We start from the raw sequence: 15,634 nt of genomic DNA, 5'->3' as shown, positions 1-15,634 counted from the left end.
CTCTCTCTCTCTCTCTCTCTCTGTGCGTGTATATGTATGTATATCTGACTGTGTGTGTGTGTGTGTATGTGTGTGTGTGTGTGTGACACACTGACAGACAATATCATGTCAGCACACTGTCTGTCTCATTCATATTCATCAGGTCCACCTCTCTGGTTACTGCTGAGTAGACTGCTGTGTGTGTGTGTGTTTGTGTGTGTGTGTGTGTGTGTGTGCTCACCGTTCCTCTTGTTCCTCTCCTCCTTTGTGACTTTCTGCAGCGTGGAGCCTCTTCCAGAGTTCAGCCTCTCTGATTCGTTACTGATGACGGAACCGTCCTCGCTCGGCAACCTGCTTAGAGTAACCATAGCAACAGGAGCAGCGGTTAGCGCCGGGCTCATCCCACTCAGACAGCGGTTAAGTCCTCTCCCCCCTCCCCCTCCTCCTCCTCCTGTCCTTCTAAGGGACATGGAAGTTTGGGGTTAGCCTCTATTGGTAGACCCAGGGTTAGTCCTGTTAGACCCAGGGTTAATCCTGTTAGACCCAGGGTTAGTCCTGTTAGACCCAGGGTTAGTCCTGTTAGACCCAGGGTTAATCCTGTTAGACCCAGGGTTAGTCCTGTTAGACCCAGGGTTAGTCCTGTTAGACCCAGGGTTAATCCTGTTAGACCCAGGGTTAGTCCTGTTAGACCCAGGGTTAGTCCTGTTAGACCCAGGGTTAATCCTGTTAGACCCAGGGTTAGTCCTGTTAGACCCAGGGTTAGTCCTGTTAGACCCAGGGTTAATCCTGTTAGACCCAGGGTTAGTCCTGTTAGACCCAGGGTTAGTCCTGTTAGACCCAGGGTTAATCCTGTTAGACCCAGGGTTAGTCCTGTTAGACCCAGGGTTAGTCCTGTTAGACCCAGGGTTAGTCATGTTAGACCCAGGGTTAATCCTGTTAGACCCAGGGTTAGTCCTGTTAGACCCAGGGTTAATCCTGTTAGACCCAGGGTTAATCCTGTTAGACCCAGGGTTAGTCCTGTTAGACCCAGGGTTAATCCTGTTAGACCCAGGGTTAGTCCTGTTAGACCCAGGGTTAATCCTGTTAGACCCAGGGTTAGTCCTGTTAGACCCAGGGTTAATCCTGTTAGACCCAGGGTTAGTCCTGTTAGACCCAGGGTTAGTCCTGTTAGACCCAGTACAGTGTGTGTGTGTGTGTGTGTACAGTGTGTGTGTGTGTGTACAGTGTGTGTGTATATATATATATGTCTGTGTGTATTTTATGACTTTCATTTGCATGTTTCTAGATGTGTCTGGAAGGCCTTCTCTCTCTGCAGTCTACGAGAGGCGTTGACTTGCTGCTGTTTGGCCGCTTCCCCTCCACTGGGCCGTACAAACTGCATCGTGGTGTTGACGATAGACGCCGTCATTTATTTTCCGACTCAGTGAAACACAAATCTCCAAAGCAGGGGAGACGGAGAGTGAGGCCTCAGAGAGCGAGGCCTCGGGCGATTCTCAAACTGCGCTTGATTAAAAGCTGCTAACAGCTAGCGTGTACACACACACTCACACACACACACACACTGCGTGTACAGAGCTCATTCACACCACCTCCCCTCTGTCAATGAGGGGATATTTATGTGTGTATGTTTGTTTGTGCGAGCGTGTGTGTGTGTGTATGTGTGTGTTTGTGTGTGTGTGTGAGTGTGTGTGTGTGCGTCTTTGCATGTGTTTATGTGTGTGAGTGTGTGTGTGTGTGAGTGTGTGCGTGTATGCATGTGTTTATGTGTCTGAGTGTGTGTGTGAGTGTGTGCGTGTATGCATGTGTTTATGTGTGTGAGCGTGTGTGTGAGGCGATGGTTATAAGGGGGGTCACACTGTGTGATATAGCAGAGCTGGACTTTGTCAACTCAGCAAACGTCTGCCCTCATATCATCAAGACAGAACAACACGCCCACACACCAGGGAGAGAGAGATGGATGGTGACTTCCTTTTGCTCAATCGCTCAATTTAGAAAATGTAAACCTCAACCCCCCCTCCCCGTCAAACCCCTCATAGTTCTTCACCCCCTCCCCCCTCCCCTCCCCACCCCTCATTCCTCCATTCTGCACCCTGTAAATGTCAACTGAATAAATCCTGTTTTGCGCCGTGCATGAAAGACGGCACCCTTTACTTGTCTTCCAAAGAAACCGTTCAGCATGATTAAGCGTGGTCGCTAACTACTCAGAGGTTTAGTTTGAGAAGAGGGTGTGGGGAGGGGAGAGAAGAGAGGGTGTGGGGAGGGGAGAAGAGAGGGTGTGGGGAGGGGAGAAGAGAGGAGAGGGTGTGGGGAGGGGAGAAGAGAGGAGAGGGTGTGGGGAGGGGAGGGGAGAGAGGAGAGGGTGTTGGGAGGGGAGGGGAGGGGAGAGAGGAGAGGGTGTTGGTAGGGGAGAAGAGAGGAGAAGGAAAACTGAAAAAAAACAGAATCTCTGCATCATCCACAGTGACGTAGACTACCGCAGTTGAACCTGACAACTCTTCATCTGAAGTCAAATGCTCTAACCACCGATCTAAACCCACACCTATGCTAACCCTCCCACTAGGCCCAGAAGTGATGTCAGAGGCAGCTAATACAATACCCCGGGGAGGAACACACTCCACACCTTTTCAAACCTGACATCAGCAAACTGACTCTTACTCCAACGCCCAATTCAACAGATAATAATCCCCAGAGGACCTCACTAAAGCCCTTTATATTATTCAGAGATAAGGTTTCTATTTTTTCTGGGTGAGTGGGTGTGACAATGGTAAATGGACTGCATTTATATAGCGCTTTTCTACCTTAGCGGCACTCAAAGCGCTTTACAATGTTTGCCTCTCATTCACCCATTCATACTCTCACTCACACATACCGACAGCAGCGAGCTACCATGCAAGGTGCCGGCCTGCCAATCGGGAGCAACTTGGGGTTCAGAGTCTTGCTCAAGGATACTTCGGCACATGACCTAGGAGGAGTCGGGGATCGAACCGCCAACCTTGCGATTAACAGACAACCCTCTCTACCCCCTGAGCCACAGCCGCACAATGGCGGTGCAAATGCCTTCCTGTAAAAGAAAAAACCTTCCCGGCTGCCAAATTTAGATTTGAAGTACAATAGCATGAAACAGTGGAAACCGAGACCCAGACAGCACACTAGAGCTCCTCTTCTCGAGGAGAATGCAAATCATATCCCTTCACCTGCTGGAGAGAGCTCTTATCACCTAATGGGTTTGAATGGGTTTGGGTCGAGACAGTGGATGATGAGAAGGACAGAAGTATCCTTCAGGTCCTGCCTGGTATCACGGTGCGTATTTAATGTCACGAAATGTCCTGTTTTAGTTTCAAAGATGCTTTCATCCAAAGCAGGGGAATTGAACCTGAGACCTCTTCACCTGCAGTAAATCACCTGTAAACATGTGCTCTAACCACTGGGCTGTCCCAGGTGCTGCCTACCTTTTGCGGAGGCCGGAGGTGAGCGTCTTCCTGCAGGTGGAGCCCTCCTGGTTGAGGGTCTTGGCCAGGGTGAGGGGGGTGTCGCGGAGGGGCAGGGCGAGAGCCAGGGTCTCCCCACGGACAGGGGAGGCCTCGTCGTCACCGCCCTGCTGGCCCAGGTGCTGCTTGGCGTAGTCGAACCCCTGGACTGGCTGGAGGGGGAGGGAGGGTTGGCAGTGGGGGTGAGGGAGGGTTGGCGGTGGGGGTGAGGTAGAAAACAGGTTAAAGAAGGCCAGGGCTGAATACGCCCGATAGTCTTACACATATATACTGAACACACACTGACTTTGGACTGTGGGCCGCCTGGCAGGCGATCTTTTAATGGCCGAATTAAACATGCAGCTTTTCAGTGATCTTAAAAGACTTAGAGAACATTGCTGCATGTATTAATGGACGACACTGTGCCTTGAACTCTGTAAACACTGATTTCACCAAGAGAATCTTTAAATCCTTCTTTTTCCAGCTGCTATAAACGCCTCAGCAGGACAGAGACATCTTGAGATCCAGCTCAATCCAGTCAGACGTTTGAAAGCGTTTAGCTGCAGAAGATTAAAGAGATGCTTCCGTATTATCTGCTTCACCTGTCACAAGATGTTCCCAAAATTAAATATAACAGCAAGGGCCAAGGATATACCGCAGACACACATGCAAACACACACACACACACCCAGAGAAAGACACACAGAGATGCTCACACACACACACACACTCACACACCCACACACAAAGACACTCACGTATTCGTAAAAGATTCAGAAGTGCTTTCTACACTCTGTCATTGTCTGTCAGCCACAGGTCACTGCTCCTCTGCAAGCTATCGAGTCAATCTGCCCTCGACTGAACCACACACTCTCAGGCTGAGGTGTAGCAAGTGTTTTCACTAAGGCTGAGAGTGGAGGCATGACACACCCACACAAACTCACACCCACACACACTCACACCCACATACACACTCACACCCACACACATTCAGACTGAGAGTGCAGGCAGGGATCTGCAGGTTGTTCGAGGTAAGAGACCACATGCTATCTCTGCAGACAAGGAGAGGAGAGACCAGAAAAGATCCAGACAGGAGAGACACTGAGAGACCAGGGGAGAGACCAGAGAGGAGAGACCAGGGGAGAGACCAGGGGAGAGACCAGAGAGGAGAGACCAAGGGAGAGCCCAGAGAGACACTGAGAGACCAGGGGAGAGACCAGAGAGGAGAGACCAGAGAGGAGAGAGACCAGAGAGGAGAGACCAGGGGAGAGACCAGGGGAGAGACCAGAGAGGAGAGACCAGGGGAGAGCCCAGAGAGACACTGAGAGACCAGGGGAGAGACCAGAGAGGAGAGACCAGAGAGGAGAGACCAGAGAGGAGAGACCAGAGAGGAGGGAACCAGAGAGACACTGAGAGCAGAGGGGGATACTATTAGTATGAGATGCATAACCTTATGCATCTGTCTAGCCCTACCAAGAGTCTCATCCCTCAAAACACACACACACAGCCACACACACACACAAACACTGCCACACACACGTACACACACAGCCACACACACACACACATATACACACACACACAGGTATCAGAAACCTCCATCATAATATTGTTCCTTGTTACTTCTTATCTACCAGGAGAACCCTGGAGGTTTGGGAGTGTGTGTGTGGTTGGAGTGTGTGTGTGTGTGTGTGTGTGTGAGATGGACAGAGAGAGAGGGAGGGAGGAGAGAGAGATACGGAAAAATCTGGAAAAGCCTTGCTTTACAAAAACACAGTCTACAAAGGCATTTAAAAATCATTTCTACGACTTAACAACTCCTCATTGCACACTTCAAATCACACAGAGCCAGTGACATTGTCAAAGAGCTCATCATATCTCAGCAGATGCTATCTACAGAGGGGATTTGAACCATACACCTAACGGCTGGCAGTTATACGCTCTAATCACTGAACTACACCCAACAGGATTACATGAAGAGGTTGAGTGCTTAACATGAAGTAAGCAGATAGTGTATGTAGAGCCCAGCACTGAAGCAGGTCAGAACAGGCAGAGGCCTTCATGCTGCCTCAGAATGTGATGTTAATACTGTATGTACTGAACACTAAAGCACCGTAAACATACTGAACACTACAGCACAGTAAACATACTGAACACTACAGCACAGTAAACATACTGAACACTACAGCACAGTAAACATACTGAACACTAAAGCACCGTAAACATACTGAACACTACAGCACAGTAAACATACTGAACACTACAGCACAGTAAACATACTGAACACTACAGCACCGTAAACATACTGAACACTACAGCACAGTAAACATACTGAACACTACAGCACAGTAAACATACTGAACACAACAGCACAGTAAACGTACTGAACACTACAGCACAGTAAACGTACTGAACACTACAGCACAGTAAACGTACTGAACACTACAGCACCGTAAACATACTGAGTTCTCCCAGGATAGCAAGGTGAAGCACAGTACAGGCATTAGCCTGGATCTGCCATAGTTAGATGTAGTGATAGTGTGTGTGTGTGTGTGTGTGTGTGTACGTGACGCGTGTGTGTGTGTGTGTGTGTGTGTGTGTATGCATGTGTGTGTGTACGTGACGCGTGTGTATGCATGTGTGTGTGTACGTGACGCGTGTGTATGCATGTGTGTGTGTGTGTGTGTGTGTATGCATGTGTGTGTGTGTGTATGCATGTGTGTGTGTGTGTGTGTGTGTGTGTATGCATGTGTGTGTGTGTGTGTGTGTGTGTATGCATGTGTGTGTGTATGCATGTGTGTGTGTGTGTGTGTGTGTGTATGCATGTGTGTGTGTGTGTGTGTGTGTGTGTGTGTGTGTGTATGCATGTGTGTGTGTGTGTGTGTGTGTTGTCAGTAACCTACTTCCTCGAGCTTTAGAGGAGACCCTTTGACCTTGCTGTTGCAATTTAGGGCAAATGTTTCCGAAACACACACACACACACACACAACTACACACACACACACACACACACACACACACACACATACACACACACACACACGCACACACACACACACACACACACACACAGTCCTTCACACACTGAAGTTCACCAGGCCTAAGAAAATAAAACAATAAAACAGCAAATCAATTTAACTCGCCACGGCATTTCTTTACACTCCTGTTTGTGTTTACGACGGCAGGACAAACTAGCTGTCAGAGAGCAGCTGAACAAGGTCGCCCATTAGCCTACTGATCCCAGACAGAACTGCAGACAGCTGGAATGGAATATAGATCTGCTTTATAATAACTTACACTCTACATGGAACATAGATCTGCTTTATAATAACTTACATTCTACATGGAGGATAGAAATGAAATTGATATCAAGTCAATTAAATGTGTTTCTTATATACTAGTGTAATAATTGGACCAATACGCTGTTCCTATTGGTCCAGAAGACGTTCTCAAAAGTTAATAATACCGTTTATATACCTCCTGAAAGTTCGCAGAGGTAAATAAACGGTTTTATGGACCTAGCAACAAGCTGTTGCCTTGGAGATGTAGCCATTGACCTTAACAACGTGGCATCTGCTCGGCAACAAAGTAGCCTAAATTGCCCCAAAAAACTAAAACAACCAAATATGGTTTTTGCACAGGTCCGCAAACGCCCCGCAATCGCTTCCCGTTTTAAAGAAGTATCTGAAGCAGACAGAAGACAAATTGATGTTGTTGATATGTTGCCTTGGAGATGTAGTGACATCACCAGCGCAAGTGCAGCTGAGTGCTCTGACAACATGGCGTCTGCTCCAGATTCGACCTGTTTGATTTGTGATATTCCCACGTATTGTTGTAGTATATAAGAAACCAAATGTTTACTCCTCGACAGGTCAGCAAACGCTTTGTCTCCTCAACGATTTGTAAACCTTGACCCACAGTCTCGGTTAACAAACGTTTTAACAAATCTCGGTTTACAAAGGCGTTTGCAGACCTATCGAGGAGTAAACATTTGCTGTTTCTTTTTTGGGGGATGGTGTGAGTGCGAGGGTTTGTGTGGGTGCGTGTGGTAGTGTGTGTGTGTGTATGTATGTTTGTGTTTGTGTTGTGTGTGTGTGTGTGTGTGTGTGTGTGTGTGTGTGTGTGTGTGTGTGTGTGTGTGTGTGTGTGTGTGTGTGTGTGTGTATGTATGTGTGTGTGTGTGTGAGCTGAAGGTACCTGGTGATAGTAGCCCACATCCCTGCGATACACCGTCTGAAGACACAAACAGAAACAGACAGGGTTTCAGCATCTCTCTGGCTTGCAGTGTGTGTGTGTGTGGTGTGTGTGTGTGTGTGCCAACCTTAGCTCGGGGGTTAAGGTTGCCAACGGCGTCAGCCTTGAAGTCACTCTTGTTCTTCCTGCACAGCACAGCGGTGATGATGAGGATGATGACCGTTACCACGCCGATGGGCGCCATCACCGCGGCGATGATCCACAGGTTGTTAGGCGGGTTCTTGACCACAGCTGATGAGAAATGAGCAACTTAACACACGTGTTTGGGATGTGTATGTGTATGTGTGTGTGTGTCTGTGTATGTGTGTATGTGTGTGTGTGTGTGCGTGTGTATGTGTGTGTGTGGAGTGTGTACATATGCATGGGTCATTGAGAGCATAGTGTGAAGACCACACTTTGTCTGGAGAAACACAGAAACCTCAGCTTGCTCACACACACACACATGTGCGGACACACACATTAGATCTATTCCTGGTTTATTTGGAGTGTTTGAAAAACCATAAGGATTGTACCAGTATCCCTCCTCTCTGTATCTCTGTGTTTCTGTCTCTGTTCCACCCTCTTCACAGCCATCTCTCTCTCCCCACACACTCTCAATCTCTCTCTCCCCACACTCTCCATCTCTCTCCCCACACACTCTCCATCTCTCTCTCCCCACACACTCTCCATCTCTCTCTCCCCACACACTATCTCTCTCTCTCTCCCCACACACTATCTCTCTCTCTCTCCCCACACACTATCTCTCTCTCTCTCCCCACACACTATCTCTCTCTCTCTCCCCACACACTATCTCTCTCTCTCTCCCCACACACTCTCCCTCTCTCTCTCCACACACACTTTCTTATGCTCGCTCTCTCTTCTTCTCTCTCTCCTTCCTTCTCTTCTTCTACAGGGGGAGATGCGGTCTGAAGCACATCAGAGAGATCATGTGGAGGAGGAGATTGTCTCTGCTTGTCTCTCTATCTACTGGAACATCTTCCTCTCTCATCTCTCTCCCTCTTCTCTCCATTCTTAGTATTCAGCCCAGCAGTCTCTCTTCTGTTCCTCTCATCAGGAGTTGGTGGATGGAGAGGAAGAGACAGAGAGACTTAGAGAAACAGAGGCAGACAGAAAAATTAGAAGAGAGAAACTGAGAGAGCAAGAGAGAGAAACAGAGAAACAGAGGGAGAGAAAGAGAGAGAAGTAGAAACAGTGAGAGGTAGACAGAGAGAAAGTGAGACAGAGAGAGAGGGAGGGAGAGGGGGAGTGAGGTAGAGAGAGGGGGAGAGAGAGAAGGCGGTAGAGATAGGGAGGGAGGTAGACAGAGGGAGGTAGAGAGATGGGGGAGATAGAGAGGGCGGTAGAGAGAGGGATGGAGGAAGAGAGAGAGAGGGAGGTAGAGAGAGGGAGAGACACTGAGAGAGAGAGAGAGAGAGAGAGAGAGAGAGAGAGAGAGAGAGAGAGAGAGAGAGAGAGAGAGAGAGAGAGAGAGAGAGAGAGAGACAGGGAGAGCCATACGTACGGTCTGCCTGCAGCAGGATGAAGTATCCCAGGGTGAGAGCCATGGTCTGGGAGTCCACAGTGTTCAGCACCTTGGCGGCGGTGGTGCCGGCTAGCGGGACGCCGTTCTCCTGGACGTAGTAGGTCATCTCCACGGGGTTCCTGGTCCCGGACACCCACCGGATCCCCACCATCTGGGAAATTCACAACTGTGTCAGTGACTAGTGTAGCGTAGCATAGCGTAGCATAACATACTGTGTCAGTGACTAGCTTAGCATAACATACTGTGTCAGTGACTAGCGTAGTGTAGTATAGCGTAGCATAACATACTGTGTCAGTGACTAGTGTAGCATAACATACTGTGTCAGTGACTAGCGTAGCATAACATACTGTGTCAGTGACTAGCGTAGTGTAGTATAGCGTAGCATAACATACTGTGTCAGTGACTAGTGTAGCATAACATACTGTGTCAGTGACTAGCGTAGTGTAGTATAGCGTAGCATAACATACTGTGTCAGTGACTAGCATAGCGTAGTATAGCGTAGCATAACATACTGTGTCAGTGACTAGCATAGCGTAGTATAGCGTAGCATAACATACTGTGTCAGTGACTAGCGTAGCGTAGTATAGCGTAGCATAACATACTGTGTCAGTGACTAGCGTAGCGTAGTATAGCGTAGCATAACATACTGTGTCAGTGACTAGCGTAGCGTAGTATAGCGTAGCATAACATACTGTGTCAGTGACTAGCGTAACGTAGTATAGCGTAGCATAACATAGCATACTACAGAATTAGTACACCGGCCGGTTACACAACTGTCAGGTTTTTCACAAAGCATATCTCACCACAGAAAACAAACGTTTTTAATAGAATTATAGTATAGTGTAGGGTAGAATATGGAGTATATCATCACCAGGCATGTTTCTAAATAATAGATTTCATTAAGTGAGAGAATCGACAGAGCGACAGAGAGAGCGAGTGCGACGCAGCATGAGGAAAGCCTGTGTGTTTAACCCACTTCTCCCAAATCAAACACTTAAAATGGTGCGGAGAGCAGCAACAAGCTGCCTCTAAAACAGTCAACCTCTGGCTTATTTGATGAGCAATTAGTAGATAATACGTCTAAAATACCCCTAATTACCTCAAACAGAGTGTTGTGTGTGTGTCAGTGTGTGTGTGTTTTTTTGTGCGTGTGTGTTAATGCTCGCTTTCTGTCGTGTTTTTCCACATAATTCATGGCTTACGAATGGAAGCAAGCCAACAACATCCAGCTAATTTTTTTGCTTCCTCTCACACACACACACACACACACACACACACACACACACACACAGACACTCACACACACAGACACACACACACACAGACACACAGACACTCACACACACAGACACACACACACACAGACACACACACACACACACACACACACACACACTCACACACACAGACACTCACACACACAGACACACACACAGACCAGTATCGTCCTGTAAGAGCAAGAGGGACCCCAGGGAGTGGCCTCCCCTAGCTGGGTGTCTGTGCTGCCCAGGGAGTGGCCTCCCCTAGCTGGGTGTCTGTGCTGCCCAGGGAGAGGCCTCCCCTAGCTGGGTGTCTGTGCTGCCCAGGGAGAGGCCTCCCCTAGCTGGGTGTCTGTGCTGCCCAGGGAGAGGCTTCCCCTAGCTGGGTGTCTGTGCTGCCCAGGGAGAGGCCCCCTAGCTGGGTGTCTGTGCTGCCCAGGGAGAGGCCCCCTAGCTGGGTGTCTGTGCTGCCCAGGGAGAGGCCTCCCCTAGCTGGGTGTCTGTGCTGCCCAGGGAGAGGCCTCCCCTAGCTGGGTGTCTGTGCTGCCCAGGGAGTGGCCTCCCCTAGCTGGGTGTCTGTGCTGCCCAGGGAGAGGCCTCCCCTAGCTGGGTGTCTGTGCTGCCCAGGGAGAGGCCTCCCCTAGCTGGGTGTCTGTGCTGCCCAGGGAGAGGCCTCCCCTAGCTGGGTGTCTGTGCTGCCCAGGGAGAGGCCTCCCCTAGCTGGGTGTCTGTGCTGCACAGGAAGAGGCCCCCCTGGCTGGGGTGCCGTCCCAGCTCTGCCCCCTCTCACCTGGACGGTGTAGCGCTCCATGGTGGTGGCCCTCCGCAGGCGTGTGCCCTGCTGCCCGGCCAACACAAACAGCTCAGCCAGCCTCTGCTCCATCAGACTGGCAAAGCTCTGGTACTGGAGCCCCAGGGAGGAGTTGGACACATCCTGGATGACTGCGGAGGGGGAGAGGGGGGGTGGGTGGAGGGAGGGAAGGGGGAGGTGGGTGGAGGGAAGGGGGATAGGGGGGTGGGTGGAGGGAAGGAGGAGAGGGGGGTGGGTGGAGAGAGGGAAGGGGGAGGTGGGGGTGGGTGAGGGAGGGAGGGAAGGGGGAGAGGGGGGTGGGTGGAGGGAGGGAAGGAGGAGAGAGAGAGCAGGAAGGAGGGGAGGGGGAGAGAGAAGGGGAGATAAAGGGGGGTGGGGGTTGATGGGGAAGAGGGGAGGACATCAGCCAAAGTGAGAGGAGGAGGAAGGAGGAGAGAGAGAACAGTGAGATGGAGAAAGAGAGAGAGAGAGCGGGGGGGGGAGGTAAATGCATTGTGGGAGGGATGGATGAGAACAGCAGGAGCAGAGGGGGGTTGTGGGGAGAGACAGGAGCCCTGGTTATTTATCTTGTTCAGAGGAAGTAAATCCCATTAGCCTGACCTTGCTCCCCATCTCCCGCTCCAGCAAGCACGGGGTTAACCCCGCCACATACACTCACACTGACAAGCCCCTCCATGGAGACAGCAGACAGAGAGGACATCGCTACAGACCTGAGACACACACACACACTGTACCAACACACACACACACACTCATACTGTATCAACACACACACACAGGTGAACAGGTTTATCTAAAGCGACATGCAGGGGGGGATGCCTACCCCCCGTTAGCCACGCCTAACCACTGTTAGCCACACCTACCCCGTTAGCCACGCCTAACCACTGTTAGCCACGCCTACCCCGTTAGCCACGCCTACCCCGTTAGCCACGCCTAACCACTGTTAGCCACACCTACCCCGTTAGCCACGCCTAACCCCCGTTAGCCACGCCTAACCCCCGTTAGCCACGCCTAACCCCCGTTAGCCACGCCTACCCCGTTAGCCACGCCTAACCCCCGTTAGCCACGCCTACCCCGTTAGCCACGCCTAACCCCCGTTAGCCACGCCTAACCCCCGTTAGCCACGCCTAACCCCCGTTAGCCACGCCTACCCCGTTAGCCACGCCTAACCCCCGTTAGCCACGCCTACCCCGTTAGCCACGCCTAACCCCTATTAGCCACGCCTAACCCCCGTTAGCCACGCCTACCCCCCGTTAGCCACGCCTAACCCCCGTTAGCCACGCCTAACCCCCGTTAGCCATGCCTAACCCCCGTTAGCCACGCCTAACCCCCGTTAGCCACGCCTAACCCCCGTTAGCTACGCCTACCCCGTTAGCCACGCGTAACCCCTATTAGCCACGCCTAACCCCCGTTAGCCACGCCTACCCCCCGTTAGCCACGCCTAACCCCCGTTAGCCACGCCTACCCCCCGTTAGCCACGCCTAACCCCCGTTAGCCACGCCTAACCCCCGTTAGCCACGCCTACCCCGTTAGCCACGCCTAACCCCCGTTAGCCAAACCTACCCCGTTAGCCACGCCTACCCCTATTAGCCACGCCTAACCCCCGTTAGCCACGCCTACCCCCGTTAGCCACGCCTAACCCCTGTTAGCCACGCCTACCCCCCGTTAGCCACGCCTACCCCGTTAGCCACGCCTAACCCCCGTTAGCCACGCCTACCCCGTTAGCCACGCCTAACCCCTATTAGCCACGCCTAACCCCCGTTAGCCACGCCTACCCCCCGTTAGCCACGCCTAACCCCTGTTAGCCACGCCTACCCCCCGTTAGCCACGCCTACCCGTTAGCCACGCCTACCCCGTTAGCCACGCCTAACCCCTGTTAGCCACGCCTAACCCCTGTGATTAGGTGTGTTCGACTTCATGCAGCACCGGCGGCGCCGACAGCCGGCTGCAGCCGGCTGCCTTGAAGTTGAGAATGCCATTGGCTGCTTCAAGTCAGCCGGGCTGCAGGCGGCTGCAGGCGACGCCGGCGCTGCATGAAGTCGAACGCACCTAGTATCACAGCGACATAAGGATATGACATCTCAAAACATTTTCTCTACAGAACACAATCAGTGCTATTACCATGTCGCACGCAAACACTAATCAACATAATTAATCAATGTAGTAACCTGATGTCACATGAAAATACAACAATGATATTATCCTTGATACAATCACCCATATTTCAATAACACTTATTAACAAGTTAGCTTCACATTAAATAGCACAGAATGTTACACAGAGATGAGACTACTGGAGGTGTGTTGTCAGTAGATCCTAAATTATTTAAAAGTGAACTGTAGGAGTATAAATAAGTTGAGATTTTCACATGCAACAACAAGCGCAGTATAGGAGAAAGACGATAGTTGCTGGAATGTGATGGTTCTGTTTCTCGCACGCCACCACTGGGCCAATGGTAGAAGGGATGGGATTCTTACCTGTGATTACCCAGAAGTCTCTAGTGGACATGGAGGTGTTCAGGTTGTGGTACTCCAAAGCTGTAGAAGAAAAAACCTGTAGAAGAAAAAACAAAGTCAGCTGGGGGGTTTTTCGCTAAAAAAGTCTGAAGACAGTTTGACGTTACTGGGGGCTGAGACCTGGGTGCCTTTCAACAGGTATTAGTTGGGGACCAACGTTTCCACGTGGGTGTGACTGGACACATTTAAAGCCATTTCCCAGCTGGATCAGAGAGCTTCTGTTCAGGGTGAAAAAGCCAGTTTCTGTGGAGTCTCTCATGCTAAAACTTGCAGCTTAGAACGTCATTATCACACTGTGTCACAGTGTCTTAGCAGTACACAGGCAGCTTTGGCTGAGAGATAGCCTTGCAAGCAAGAGGCTGAGAGCGTTAAGCTGCTGCCCCCCGCTCCCCCGCTCCCCCCCCCCCACACACACACACACACACACCAGCCTGGGCCCTGGTTCTTCTTCAGCTCGCTTACATATTTCCTGCCTGATTAACTTCCTGTGCTGGCGGCTGGTGCAGGGTTTTGGGGAATGCTGTATCACTGGCTCGTAAAATGACACTAGCTGCTGAAATGTAAACTCTGACACGGCCCAAATCTTTCACCGCTCACTTTCTTCCTGCCAGAGCAGAGAGAGACAGCGAAGAGAGAGAAAGCGAGGGAGGGAAAGAGAGATAGTGATGAGAGAGAGAGAGAGAGAGAGAGAGAGAGAGAGAGAGAGAGAGAGAGAGAGAGAGAGAGAGAGAGAGAGAGCGAGGGAGGGAAGGAAGGAGAGAGAGTGATGAGAGAGAGAGAGAGAAAGAGAGAGAGAGAGAGAGAGAGAGAGAGAGAGAGAGAGAGAGAGAGAGAGAGAGAGAGAGAGAGAGAGAGGGAGGGAGAGAGAGAGAGAGAGAGAAAAAGTGAGGGAGGGAAGGAGAGAGAGTGATGAGAGAGTATCTATCCTAATCTGTAACAACGCCTCACATACGCCAGTATCTAACTGTGTAAGAGGTTGAGGAGACACATTCATAGAAGCCCAATCATTCTCAGAGCAGGAAATGAGGAAGAGAACATTTGAAATATCAGAACCAATAGAATAGAGGATAGTTGTGAACCACTCGCTGAATTACAGACGCTTGCATTTGATTGGCCGCCGGTCTTGGACTGAAGTATTTCTATCTTGTGTTTGAGCTGCAGACTTCGAACAAAGAAAAGGAACACGTGTTAGTCTGTTCCACAGAGACCAAACCGACTGAAGAAAATCAGTAAGGAAACAAAGATGTCTGACAGCAGAACTAACTCCTATCAGAGGAGGGAGAGAGGAGCAGCCGGCAGATTTCTCCGTGGCGCCGTGGCGCCGGCCGGAGATGGCGTGAGATCAGAGTAGTTGTCTGTCAGAACACGGCCCGAGGTGAGAAACGTCCCACATACTGAAAATCCCCGTTCATTATTGAACACCTTAATTGGGTTTCGCCAGAGCCCTCACACACCTCATCTTTTCTAATATAGATTTTGGCCCTTTCCATGCTTTATTGGACAGTTGTTAAGTGAGTTGTGACAGGAAGGGCAGGGAGAGAGAGAGAGAGAGAGAGAGAGAGAGAGAGAGAGAGAGAGAGGGAGAGAGAGAGAGAAAGAGGGAGAGAGAGGAAGACATGCAGCAAAGGGCCAAGGCAGGATTCAAAAAAGGCTACATGATTGATGGTTTTACCAGAGGTACAAAACCCACATCTCTCTCTCTCAACTCTCTACTAAATAATAATAAAGGCAGAAACGCCACTAAAGATATAGACAACATAAACACAGGGGGGGTGAGGGGTCAGCCTAGCGTTGGTTAGTGGCGAGCAGCGAGCCATCTGCCCGGC

At 50.6% G+C, this 15,634-nt stretch overlaps 2 protein-coding genes across 2 annotated transcripts in view; one reads left to right on the top strand and one right to left on the bottom strand.

The window, feature by feature from the left end:
* The window catches only part of LOC134028510 (apoptosis-associated speck-like protein containing a CARD), a 386,877-nt gene that overhangs the window by 72,306 nt on the left and 298,937 nt on the right, over nucleotides 1-15,634 (top strand). The gene's annotated exons all lie outside the window — the stretch shown is intronic.
* kiaa1549lb (KIAA1549-like b) overlaps nucleotides 1-15,634 on the bottom strand; it is a 35,903-nt gene that overhangs the window by 12,059 nt on the left and 8,210 nt on the right. The window contains exons 5-12 of the mRNA XM_062471876.1: nucleotides 14,862-14,889; nucleotides 13,770-13,884; nucleotides 11,272-11,423; nucleotides 9,202-9,373; nucleotides 7,768-7,931; nucleotides 7,644-7,679; nucleotides 3,429-3,619; nucleotides 221-333 (exon numbers count right to left, since the gene is read on the bottom strand). Coding sequence (XP_062327860.1) covers nucleotides 221-333; nucleotides 3,429-3,619; nucleotides 7,644-7,679; nucleotides 7,768-7,931; nucleotides 9,202-9,373; nucleotides 11,272-11,423; nucleotides 13,770-13,884; nucleotides 14,862-14,889 — 971 coding nt within the window. The remainder of the gene's footprint in view (nucleotides 1-220; nucleotides 334-3,428; nucleotides 3,620-7,643; nucleotides 7,680-7,767; nucleotides 7,932-9,201; nucleotides 9,374-11,271; nucleotides 11,424-13,769; nucleotides 13,885-14,861; nucleotides 14,890-15,634) is intronic.

Source organism: Osmerus eperlanus, chromosome 10 (assembly GCF_963692335.1).
Source record: "Osmerus eperlanus chromosome 10, fOsmEpe2.1, whole genome shotgun sequence".
Classification (NCBI taxonomy): domain Eukaryota; kingdom Metazoa; phylum Chordata; class Actinopteri; order Osmeriformes; family Osmeridae; genus Osmerus; species Osmerus eperlanus.
The sequence above is the reverse complement of the archived record's forward strand: the minus strand, read 5'-3'. Positions and strand labels throughout refer to the sequence as shown.